At 42.9% G+C, this 12,521-nt stretch overlaps 1 protein-coding gene across 2 annotated transcripts in view; it reads left to right on the top strand.

Annotated features, from left to right (window-relative positions):
• The window catches only part of DCC (DCC netrin 1 receptor), a 561,273-nt gene that overhangs the window by 379,240 nt on the left and 169,512 nt on the right, over positions 1-12,521 (top strand). For both annotated transcript variants that reach the window (XM_086628967.1, XM_086628964.1), the window contains exons 6-7: positions 3,674-3,828; positions 4,840-4,960. In XM_086628967.1, the coding sequence (XP_086485093.1) occupies positions 3,674-3,828; positions 4,840-4,960 (276 nt within the window). The remainder of the gene's footprint in view (positions 1-3,673; positions 3,829-4,839; positions 4,961-12,521) is intronic.

Here is a 12,521-nt window from a genome sequence, read left to right as displayed (position 1 = left end):
AAATTCTATTAAACCCAAAATCTCAGGGGCCTCGTCGTCTTTTATAGATGTCCATTAACCTTTTAGGGCTTTTCCTCCCTTTTTTGGTACAGTTTCTGGCATAAAATATCTTCAGTTTGCAACTGGGGCGTTTTGATGGTGTTTGGTTGACATGAAATAATGAAGAGTTTAGAAAAGTGTTTTCGTTGTGATATGGAAGAAGCGTAACCTTTGAAGATATTATTTTTGTCTCAAGATAGAATTTTAAGATTTTCACCCAGACTTACAGACTATTTCCTGAAAAAAAAACGCATATTTCTATGAAATACTGGAAGGTTTTAGGGGAAAAAAGCATGTAGTTTGTTCTAACCTTTTTGTAACGCCACAATGTAATTAGAAGGAACATGAAAACAGGATGGTTTTTTGCATTAAATACATTTTAGATATTCAGGACTAAGAAAAAACACATAGAGAGCAAACATGGCAGCACTTGACATGTATTGATAGATAAAATATTTGTAGAATTTATATTTATAGTACCTGATATTTTTATATTTATATATTTTTCCAGTCTAAATGTGTTTATTTTCTATATATACACACACACATATTTCTAGTCTAAATGTGTTACATCTGTCTGCTTTAGGGTGTTACGTTGACCTTATTTGGAGCGTCTTACTTGTGTTTAATACAGCATAATTTCCATCAAATTATGCAAATTATTCACTTGAATGCTATCCTTAGGAAAAATCCAGGACACATTTACCCCAGTATAGGAAAAGCGGTGGTGAGCGCGTTAGAATTGTTAAATGTATTGATTTTGTAGGAAACTCCATACCCAGATATGCATATACTGAACATAAATCATTAAAAAAAGCAAGTTTCAAGCTTTCTAGCAGTGTAGAAAAATGCCAGGAATGGGAAAAAAGGGAGAGAAATGGGAGGGAGGAGAAATATTTGTGTTAGAGGGAATAAAAGTTGCAGGTGAGCGGGATCAGGGTCTTGGAATGCGTGCGTCGTGAAGAATAACTGGTGGGAATCTGTGAATTACAAGTCTATAAATTAATTGTAGGCTTCTGGTGACATCGTTAATAAACCGCGCTAATGAAGATTGAGCAGTTTATGTTTTTGTCAGAGCTCTGAAAAATTAGATGGTTTGTAAACTGCAGAGATGTTGGTGGGTTTATGTGAGTTTGTTGAATGAATTATACAAGGACTCTAGTGTTAAAAAAAAAAAGTGTTAAAAATTACCATGTAAATGTGATTTTGTTTTAAATTTATTTTCTTCAGATTTTTCTTACCCAAAGAGCTTGGTTTTTTTTTCTTTGAGCCATATTCTACAGTGCTAATTCTTCATAACTTGGCCACTAAATTGTCTCTTTTTGTGTATTTGTAGCTTAAGCGATACTATTTCTCAAAAAAAACTCTTAATCAGTATTTTAGTTACCAGGGTTCCTTATGAGTGAAGTTTTATTTGAAAAATAATCTACAAAATTTCCTATATTGGGGCTGCATGCTCTGGAGACTCCAATGTCATGTCTATATGATGTCAGAGCAAGAAGAGCCTGACACACACGTCCGGCTGAGCCTTTTTGATAGGAAATGCGGCAGCTCAGTTATCAAGACACCTCCTCAGTTTTCATTTGTACGCGTTGGGTTTGATCTGAACTGGATCGGGAGCTTCTAGGTATCCTGAATTATTAAATATATCAAATCATGGAATGGTTTGAGTTGGAAGGGACCTTCACGATCATCTAGTTCCAACCCCCCTGTCATGGGCAGGGACACCTGCCACTACACCAGGTTGCTCAAAGCCTCATCCAACCTGGCCTTGAAGACCTCCAGGGATGGGGCAACCACAACTTCTCTGGGCAACCTGCTCTATATCACAGAGGTCCCTCTAAATCGTATCTAACTGGACAAGAAAAATGAGAGTGGTACTTATGCCCTTTCACTGGTAGCTTGACTGGTAGGACCTCTTAGTGTCCAGCTCCTACGAGTTTAAAAATATCTGTGGATCACGCAGGTGTTGTAGAAATAGGAACCAGAGTAAAAAAATCCCATTGGGAAATTAATCATTTTGTTTGCAGAGAGAAGTTTGAAAACTAGAAAGTATGAAGCCGTGGACTGAGCATGAAACTTGAAATTAAATCCTGAATTGCTCTTTGAATTGGCAAAAGCATTTGTCACTGTCTCATACGACAGCCTCTTCTCTAAGTTGGAGAGTCACAGATTTGATGGATGGACAGCTCAGTGGATAAGGAATTGGCTGGATGGTCTCACTCAAAGAGTTTCTATCAGTGGCTCGGTGTCCAAGTGGAGACCAGTGACGAGTGGTGTTCCTCAGGGGTTGGTACTGGGACTGGTGCTGTTTAACATATTTCTCAGTGACATGGACGATGGGATTCAGTGCACCCTCAGAAAGCTGGTGATGACACCAAGCTGTGTGTTGTGGTCGACACACTGGAAAGAAGAGAGGTCCCTTCTGACCCAAACCATTCTATGATTCCATAGTTCTTTCAGCAAACGGGTCCTCCTGGAGCACCGAGGGAGGCTTTGATGAAAGGGAATTCGATCGTGGAATTGAGGAGCGCGCTGTAATCTTTGCAAACCTGGGATCAGAGTTAGGGAAATGAGGGCAGCCTCGACTCCAGTGTTTCTTAGCTTCTGCACGATTTATTTCATAATCTTCACCTTCTTTTATTTTAGATTTTTTTTTTTCAATATTGCGGCTTTATAGATGTAATCGGACATTGGGAACGCTGGCTCAAGAAATACAATTGGATTTTCTGTCTGAAATGAGAAGTCATGGATAGCACTTAGAAATTAATTTATTCTGCCTTCCTGGCAACTACGAATATTCGATACAAGAGTCCATCACTCCCCTACAGAAACTGGTGTGATATACATGGGCTGCCGAGTTTTTCTGTGTGTTTTTCCATATGATGCGGGGAGGGGCCTGTTGGAAATGTGATGTTATTAACTGTTTTCCTTAAATTGTGAATCTCCATCCTCGTAGTATCACAATAATGATGAAATGGAATTAAATTAGCATATCACATAGCACACTGGAAAAATGTGAATACATTATAGTGACACAAGGCAACAGATAATTGCCGGCTTAACGAGAATTCGTTTTTGGCAGACTTAATTCAACCTTTTTTGTCTTCCGATGGCTAGGGAGAGATTTCCAGGTTATTGATCATCTCCTCGGCTTCTGTAAATGAAGTCAAAATCTTTCTTGGTTGTTAGAAAACATGTCTCCTCAAATATTTCTAATTTCCTAGCATTTTTCAGTGGACTTGTCTTTTGTCGGTCCGGGTGTTGACTTGTAGGACCTTGTTGGCATCTGATCCTTTGCCACGAGGGAGATTTTCTTACCACTGTACCCCCTTAGTGACAATTATATATATATTTGGTTCTACAGAAGTCTTGCCTGTCTTCTAAATTCAGATTTTAATTCTTTCTCTTGGAGGAAAAAAAAAAGGCATCAACTATGTAAATGTATTTTCTAGAATAAATGATTTCCCTCGTATTTCGTGTTTAATAGACTCAGAATAATTTGAATTACAGATCTGTTTTCTATTTGTGTCTAATATTCTTCAGGCTTGTTGAAATTATTCAGTTTCTAGGCCCTAATTTATATCCACTCATTGCCACTTTCATTTTCTTCCCCTCTCTGTCTTTTTTGCAGTTCCACCGTGGTTTTTAATTCGCCCTTCAAATCTTTACGCCTACGAGAGTATGGATATCGAGTTTGAATGTGCCGTGTCTGGTAAGCCCGTTCCTACGGTGGAGTGGATCAAGAATGGAGAAGTGGTCATTCCTAGTGACTATTTTCAGATAGTGGTAATTATCTGGTTTCTACTTATTAGAATTTTAATTTTTTTTTATAAAGTTGAGTTGTGAAATGTGTTCTTATATTTGATCCGGTCAGTGCCTTCATAAACACATGGATCTTCCCAAAAAACCCAAGATTTCTGGTGCTTCCTAACACAAATAAGGCACATCACCTTGAGACGTCTTAGGTCAAGTCTGTTGACGTTGTCTCCCATTTGGAGCAAGGTCTCAACATGGTATTTTCAAGGAGGAGTAGCAGCTCCAGGTCGTACTCTGAGTTGCTGTTAATAACGTTGTCTACCACGTTAATGACATCTCTCTCTGTTGGCCTTTGTGAACAAAAATAACAGATGTCTTCTCCAAGGATGTTGTACTCTGACAAAGTGGGTTACAAACAATGAGGGTCGTTTGACGTAATTACAACTTAATAATTAACAGAAGGTACGTTTCAGCCAGAGCGCACCCCTCACTTGGGTTTTTTTACCCAACATAGTTGATTTCTACTTGTGCTAACAGAATTTAAATCTCTTTCAATTGAAGAAAGCATAGAGTGACCTTTTCTGGAGGATCTCCTGGCTTCAAGCCATAAGGAGGGCTTGACCTTCAGAATAGTATTTGTTCAAAGATGCAGACTCAAAAGTTCTTTGAAACCTTGCCTGCAGCAGAAGGGCCAAGACGAAATTCTACTCGTCTGATGGCTGTAATTTGAAGGTCAAGTCTTGAGAAAGGTGTTGGATGGGCTCTGTGCAAGAGAGGAGATTCACCCATGGGCCGTAGGCACCGTCCTTCCAACAAACCATGAAGACCACGATGTGTGAAGAGATTCCTGATGGAATCCCTTATGGTTACAGCCCTCTATGGAGCAGGAGCTGTAGGAGCTGGGGCTGAGATGAAGTACACAGGACCAGATTTCACAGAATAGCTCTTCTGGAAAGGTTTTGTAATCCACGTTTGCTTTGGATGGTGTTGTTCTAATTAATTTTCTCCGTTTCCTTTCTTTTTCTTTTGCTGTCTCTCTAGGGTGGTAGCAACTTACGGATTCTGGGCTTGGTAAAGTCAGATGAAGGTTTTTATCAGTGTGTAGCTGAAAACGAAGCTGGAAATGCACAGGCCGGTGCACAGCTAATCATCCCAGAGCCTGGTAAGATGCAAAGGACATACAGAATTGTAGATGCAATTAATGCAATTAACACTAAAATCCCAAATGAGCAACTACTCTTCTTCACTCCCTCTTCTTTATCCAGCTGGCTGGCTGTAGTTAAAAGCATGTCCAGGCTATCCAGATACTTTGAGGCATTTTGTTCTCTGGGGCAATCACAAATGCTGGTCTCGTCCTAGAAGTGGCTCTGGAGGCCACCTGCACCTGCGTGAGAAGCCAACAGCAATGTCTTACTATCTATCACTGGGCTTTATTCTGCTGAAACATGAGGATGTGACCATAAATGGGTGAGGTGCTGGTAGAAAATAGTCCATAAGCAGCAGAGAATTATACAGAGTTCTGTATTAAGTTGTTGTAGAACATTTGTCTCGGGGGGAAAGGGAAGAGAAGAAAAAGAGAGAAAGAGAAAGAAGAGTTTGCCAGTGGGATATCAAGTGCAGCCAACCGTTGAGATCAGAAGGTTTCCGTCTACGTGCTGAAAGGTCGAATGCTTTTGTTTGGTGCTCTGATATGAAGAGGTGTTTGGATTTATGGACTGCGCCGTGCAGCAGCATAGATGTTTAGTGCTTGATGGGTTTTTAAGCAACAGCAAGATGTCTTCATCTAAAGGCAGATGATATGTAAAAATGTGGATAAAAGCCTTTCAAAGTTTCTGGGCTGTAAATGATTAATGACTTGCTCTGGCCTGCAGGTTCCCCTTGCTACTTCCCATGGATTATGCCAGTGAGCTAAGAATGAGAGACCATGTCGAGGTGATGTTCTCTGATTTGGACTGGGAAGAGCAGAATCTTGGTAGCCCACTCAATCGAGACAACCCTACTGAGATTGATTAACCAGTCTGATAACCTCCTTTGTGATTCAGCATCTCTTTTATACACCTCTTTCTTTCCTCTCCACTGCCTGGAAGCAACTCCAGTAGCAACTGGGGAATTGTTAGAAACCTCTCAGCCCCTCTCTCCCTCTCCCTGTAGACGCTCATGCCACGGACATCTTGCAGCCATGAAACTAGGCAGCTGAGTGAGAGATTTGGGAGGGGATTAAATGGAAAAGAAATTTAATGTCCATGGAGTCATCATTGTTATTATCTTCCTACTTCTAGCATGACTCTCGAGCCTGGGCTTCTTCCTCGCCCTGATGTGCAGGACTAATCATCTAGCTAAGGTTGGTGATCAGCTATGGGGATCAAGAGGCAGATATTTATTTGGATTCCCACTTCTGTATGTAATCTCCACCCAGTGCAGTGCAAGATCTCATAGCAGAGACCTTCTAGCAGCCTTCCAGTACTTCATGGAGGCCTACAAGAAAGATGGAGAAGGACTTTGGAGAAGGGCGTGGAGTGACAGGACAAGGGGCAATGGCTTTAAACTGAGAGAGGGGAGATTTAGATCAGATCTAAGGAAGAACTTTTTGACTCTGAGGGTGGTGAGGCACTGGACCAAGTTTCCCAGAGAAGTTGTGGATGCCCCATCTGTGGAGTGTTCAAAGCCAGGTTGGATGGGGCTTTGAGCAACATGATCTAGTGGCAGGTGTCCCTGCCCATGGCAGGGGGATTGAAGCTAAATGATCTTGAAGGTCCCTTCCAAACCATTCTATGATTCTATGATCTTCCCAGATGAGTGTTTTCCTCTGTGCAGTCACCAGAGGTGATGATGAGGTTATCTCCCCTTAGGGAACTAGATGATATCTGAGGTCCCTTCCAACCCAAACCATTTTCTGATTCTATGATTTTGGAAGTTTTATTCAGGTAGAAAAGTATAATAAGCCTAGTTGCTCCTACTACTCTTGTTGTTATGCAGACGCGTAGATTCCCATCAGCTGCCGACTGCCTTTAACTGGAGGACCTGAAGAAGCAGCACATGAGTTAGTGTTAAAGCGACTATAAACGAGCTCAAATTGAGACCAAATCTGCCTCTTGTCAAAGCTGCAATGCGAAATTGGAATTGGACGATACCGAAATGAGAAGTGAAAGCCAAATGGGCTGTGAGCTCGCGCGAGATAATAGCTTCTACTTTTAGGATTCCAGATGTGGCCATAGGACGCTCAAACCGATTTCAATATGCGTCACTGAGACTATAAAAAGCCAACAAGCTCCTTGAGAAATAGAAAATTTGCATCATTTTAAGCTGAGATTAGGACCGGAGAGGAATTGTATTGAACGGCGCATTATGACCTGGGGTGAAATAAGTGATGGGAGCTGGTCTGCCATATAGGCGTTAGTCAAGAAATCAAAGTACATTTGTGGATTCCAGAACTTGGGATCATTTCTTCTCCTTTTTTCTTTCTTTCCCATTAACAACTCGAATGTTACCCTCTTAGGAAGAGATTGCTGACATGAGAAAAAACATGCAGTTTTAAATAGTTCTTATTTCTCTGAAATAAGTTGGGATGGGGCAATCCCAATCACAAGTACAGGCTGGGCAGAGAATGGATTAAGAGCAGCCCTGAGGAGAAGGACTTGGGGGTGTTGATTGAGGAGAAGCTCACCATGAGCCAGCAATGTGTGCTGGCAGCCCAGAAAGCCAACCGTGTCCTGGGCTGCATCCAAAGCAGTGTGGGCAGCAGGTGGAGGGAGGGGACTCTGCCCCTCTGCTCTGCTCTTCTGAGACCCCCCTACAGTGCTGTGTTCAGCTCTGGGGCCCCCAACACAAGAATGACATGGAGCTGCTGGAATGGGTCCAGAGGAGGCCACAAAGACGGTGAGAGGGCTGGAGCACCGCTCCTCTGAAGATAGGCTGAGGGAGTTGGGTTTTTTGAGCCTGGAGAAGACAAGGCTACGGGGAGACCTTCTAGCAGCTTTCCTGTACCTAAAGGGACTACAAGAAAGCTGAAGAGGGGCTTTGGACACGGGTGTGTAGTGATAGGACAAAGGTCAATGGCTTTACACTGAAAGAGTGGAGATTTAGATTAAATCTAAGGAAGAAATTTTTAAAATGAGGGTGGTGAAACGCTGGACCAGGTTGCCCAGAGGAGTTATGTCTGCCCCATCCCTGGAAGTGTTCAAGGCCAGGTTGGATGAGGCTTTGAGCAACATGATCTAGTGGCAGGTGTCCCTGCCCATGCTAGAGGGGTTGGATCTAGATGACCTTTAAGCTCCCTTCCAACACAAACCATTCTCTGATTCTATGAAAAAACTAGCCAATAAATGTACCAGAATTGAGGATTTCAGGTCTTTTATCATCTCCGACTCACACATTTTGGGTTTCTCAGGCCGCTGTGCTGCTCAGCTTCCTCTGTTTATTCAATGGCCGCACTCAGAGAGTAGTGGTCAACGGCTCAATGTCCAAGTGGAGACCGGTCACGAGTGGCGTCCCTCAGGGGTCTGTGTTGGGCCCGGCCCTCTTCAACATCTTTGTCGGTGACGTGGACAGTGGCATGGAGTGCACCCTCAGCAAGTTCGCCGATGACACCAAGCTGTGTGGTGCTGTCGACACGCTGGAGGGGAGGGATGCCATCCAGAGGGACCTCGACAGGCTGGAGAGGTGGGCCCGTACCAACCTCATGAAGTTCAACCAGGCCAAATGCAAGGTCCTACATCTGGGTCGTGGCAATCCCAGGCACAAATACAGACTGGGCGGAGAATGGATCGAGAGCAGCCCTGAGGAGAAGGACTTGGGAGTACTGGTGGACGAGAAGCTCAATATGAGCCGGCAATGTGCTCTTGCGGCCCAGAAGGCCAACTGCGTCCTGGGCTGCATCAAGAGGAGCGTGGCCAGCAGGTCGAGGGAGGTGATTCTTCCCCTCTACTCTGCCCTCGTGAGACCTCACCTGGAGTACTGCGTCCAGTTCTGGAGCCCCCAACATAAGAAGGACATGGACCAGTTGGAGAGGGTCCAGAGGAGGGCCACGAAGATGATAAGAGGGCTGGAGCACCTTTCCTATGAGGACAGGCTGAAAGAGTTGGGGCTGTTCAGCCTGGAGAAGAGGAGGCTCCGGGCTGACCTTATAGCGGTCTTCCAGTACCTCAAGGGGGCCTACAGGAAAGATGGGGAGAGGCTGTTCAGGAGGGCCAGTTGTGATAGGACAAGGGGTAATGGTTTTAAAATAGAGGGAGGTAGATTCAGATTGGATATTAGGAAAAAATTTTTTACCATGAGAGTTGTAGAACACTGGAACAGGTTGCCCAGAGAGGTGGTGGATGCTCCATCCCTGGAGACGTTCAAGGCCAGGTTGGACGAGGCCCTGAGCAACCTGATCTAGTTGGAGATATCCCTGTTCCTTGCAGGAGGGTTGGACTAGATGACCTTTGAAGGTCCCTTCCAGTCCTAACCATTCTATGATTCTATGATTCTATGATTCTCCCTAACTCTGCCAAAAGGCGATTTACCCCTATGGACTTTACACAGTCTACGGGAACGCGCGGTCATATTGAGCAGGCACCAGGAATAAAGGCTACAATCTGCACTTCTCCTTACATCTACTAGAAGATAATTATTCTCAGCAAGAAAAAGCAGCTGAAAGAGATCTCTGTTGCCTGTCATCTTTTTTTATAGCTATATAAAACCTGTTATTTGCACACCTCAGAAAATGACTAGAGAACAGCCCAGTGGTGAGTGATGGACATACATAACTTCAGACGAGGAGGGCGTCCCAGAGGGAAATCTTCCCGTAAAGAACTCGCAGATAATTATTTGCTTTACGCCGACGGCTTCTATGGATCCGTCCTTCAGATATTCGCGAGGTGCACGGAGGGATTGTTTTATTGTAGCAGGTGGAAGATCAGATAAGAAAAATAGCTTTGAAATAATCAACTTGCGGATATGCTAGGATAATTATGAGCTGTTTCCTGCTCTAAATTCTTTGCTAGACAAATCTTCAGCTTCTGAAGATACCCTCATCCAATGGCTGGTACTAACTCTCTAAATCAGTCTTTGCTCTTGATGTTAGTCGCTAATTTGGCAAACGGAGCAACAAAGAAAGCAGAGTTATTTGAAGAAGGGGTTGCACGTCCATCCGCCGGTGATCTCCTGATGTTTGAGGATGTCCGAAGATGGGTGTCGAAGGGAGGACTTGAAGCTCCTGGTGACCTGGTCCTCAATGGCTGGTCCCCATTGAGTGATGATTAACTCCAAGCTCCACTGCAGGGGCTCAGCTTTCCATGCTGTTCACTTGGTCGTTCTTATCATGTACTGTTTCATTCTTTTTAATTCTTCTACTCAGGAGTTGCGTAGCTCCTTCTGGTGTCAGGTTTAGCAGCTTAGCAGCAAACAGATTGAAGGGATTGGCACGCACAAGACTCTGCATTTCTCTTGAATAAGACTTCAGATTGGGAAACCCTCAAATTCCTTTTCTTTCCGGAAGAAAACAGAGGTTGACTCAACTAATTTTCAAAAACCTTTTACTCTCCCTGAATTCCCATTACAAAAACAGTTTGTGAGGCACCGTTTCCCCTCGCTTTGTATCATCTGTATTATTTAATAGTGTTTATAATTACTTATATCACGTGTCATTTATACTTATAGTATTGTTTATAATTATAGTGTTATTTATAATTATCATATATAATTAATTATCTATTTATAGTATTATTTATAAATTCAAGGCCAGGTTAGATGAGGCTTTGAGCAACCTGGTGTAGTGGCAGGTGTCCCTGCCCATGGCAGGAGTGCCAGAACTAGATGATCTCTGAGGTCCCTTCCAACCCAAACCATTCTATGATTTTATGATTACGTCTTCATTAAAAACAAACAACTGCAAAAAAAATCCAGCTCAATGCTAAGAAACTGAGCTTATATTGCCATTAAAATGAGATTTTTTTAGTCCCTGCAAGTCTGTTGCAAAGCCAAACAGTGTATGTTAATCTTGCTTTTCATTAGCCTTAAAATTAATCTGAAATTAACTCCATGATTTCAAATATCAGGCAAAAGAGGGTGGATTTTTTTTTTAAATACTTGATAAACCAGTGAAAAAATAGCGATGTGGAATCCTCTTTATTGGAAATTTCAAAAAGAGCTTGGCCAGATGTATCCTTGTGCTAATAATCCCGAGTCTTCCTTGGCAGGGGATGTGCCGTCTCTTCAATCTCCTCTTTATGCCCTGAATTAGAAATAGCAAATTTCACAGAGCTACTTTGCATCGCATAGGTCAAGACAGAGCAGAAGAAAGAAGTGAGAGACTTATTTCAAGATCCCACTCATAAATTTCAGAGTAGAATATATATATATATTTTTTTAAATTTATTTTACTTTTCCTCTTAATGCAGTAGAATTCCTCTGTTGGCATGTGGAAATGTATTTATTTTCTGAAGGCTTCTGTAGGCATCTGATGCAAGTTCTACTGACCTTGTGGACTACTGCTAAATAAAAGAGCGTGAGGTCAAGTTCCTACACTGGACCAAGGACCCTACGGACCACCGAGCCTATGGCTCACCCACTGCCTCTGGTTTGGATGTTATTGGATGGTTCTTGGATAGAAAACTTGTGTGTGACTCTGGGGTGCTGCACCCAAGGAGGGAGAGGGAGATGGTGTACAATGGCACCCTCCATTGCACATGGTTCTTCAGCACCATCTGAGCAGACTCGACACCCTCAATGTCTGCTTCTAGTCGCGGGAGAGATTTCCTTGATGTATCCTGAAAGAGGGTAGATTTAGATTGGATCTAAGGAAGAACTTCTTGACTCTGAGGGTGGTGAGGCACTGGACCAGGTTTCCCAGAGAAGTTGTGGCTGCCCTATCCCTGGAAGTGTTCAAGGCCAGGTTGGATGAGACTTTGAGCAACCTGGTGTAGTGGCAGGTGTCCCTGTCCATGGCAGGGGGGTTGGAACTGGATGATCTTTGAGGTCCCTTCCAACCCAAACCATTCCATGATTCTATTTAAGAAGCTACCAGATATTATATTAGTTTTGTTTTTATTCAGACTTGGGGGTGATGGCACAGGACGATATATGGAGCACCTGTATGAGATACAAAATGTGCTACGTGTATCGCTCTGAAGACAAGAATATATTGATTTCCTTAGCACCTACGATATAAGACAGAGAGTTTTGCCATCCCGCATTTGTGTGCGCTCTCCTACGTGCAAAAAAAGTGAATTTTTCAGTCTCACAAAAAAGAGTCTGGGGAAAGAATTTAAAGAACTTGAGCGAACTTTGGCTCTCGGCCACCTGGAATAAAATGCAGTTAATTCACCCTGACTCTCCTTGTTACAGTGTTAAATACAGACTAAATAGTTTAATATGGATTTATGTAACGAGCTCCCAAATTGAGTTTGGCAGCATGAGCTTGGTTTAGAGATTTAGGAGCAGACGGTCTCTTGTTAAGATCAAAGCAGAGTTTGCGGGCAAAGATAATGAGTTTTACTTCATTTTTCTTTCTTTCTTTTGATTCTGATGATGATTCAAACCTATTAGGACCTTTTCTGTTGGTTTGGAGGTGTTCAAGGTCAAGTTGGATGGGACTTTGAGCAACCTCGTCTAGTGGAAGGTGTCCCAGGCCATGGCAAAGGGGTTGGAACTGGATGATCTTGAAGGTCCCTTTCAACCCAAACCATTCAATGATTCTCTATTTATATCTGTGAGATCAGAGAGTAATAAAAGGGGGAAAAAAT

This window comes from Tauraco erythrolophus, chromosome Z (genome assembly GCF_009769465.1).
Source record: "Tauraco erythrolophus isolate bTauEry1 chromosome Z, bTauEry1.pri, whole genome shotgun sequence".
Lineage (NCBI taxonomy): Eukaryota > Metazoa > Chordata > Aves > Musophagiformes > Musophagidae > Tauraco > Tauraco erythrolophus.
This window is presented reverse-complemented; position numbering and strand designations above follow the sequence as displayed.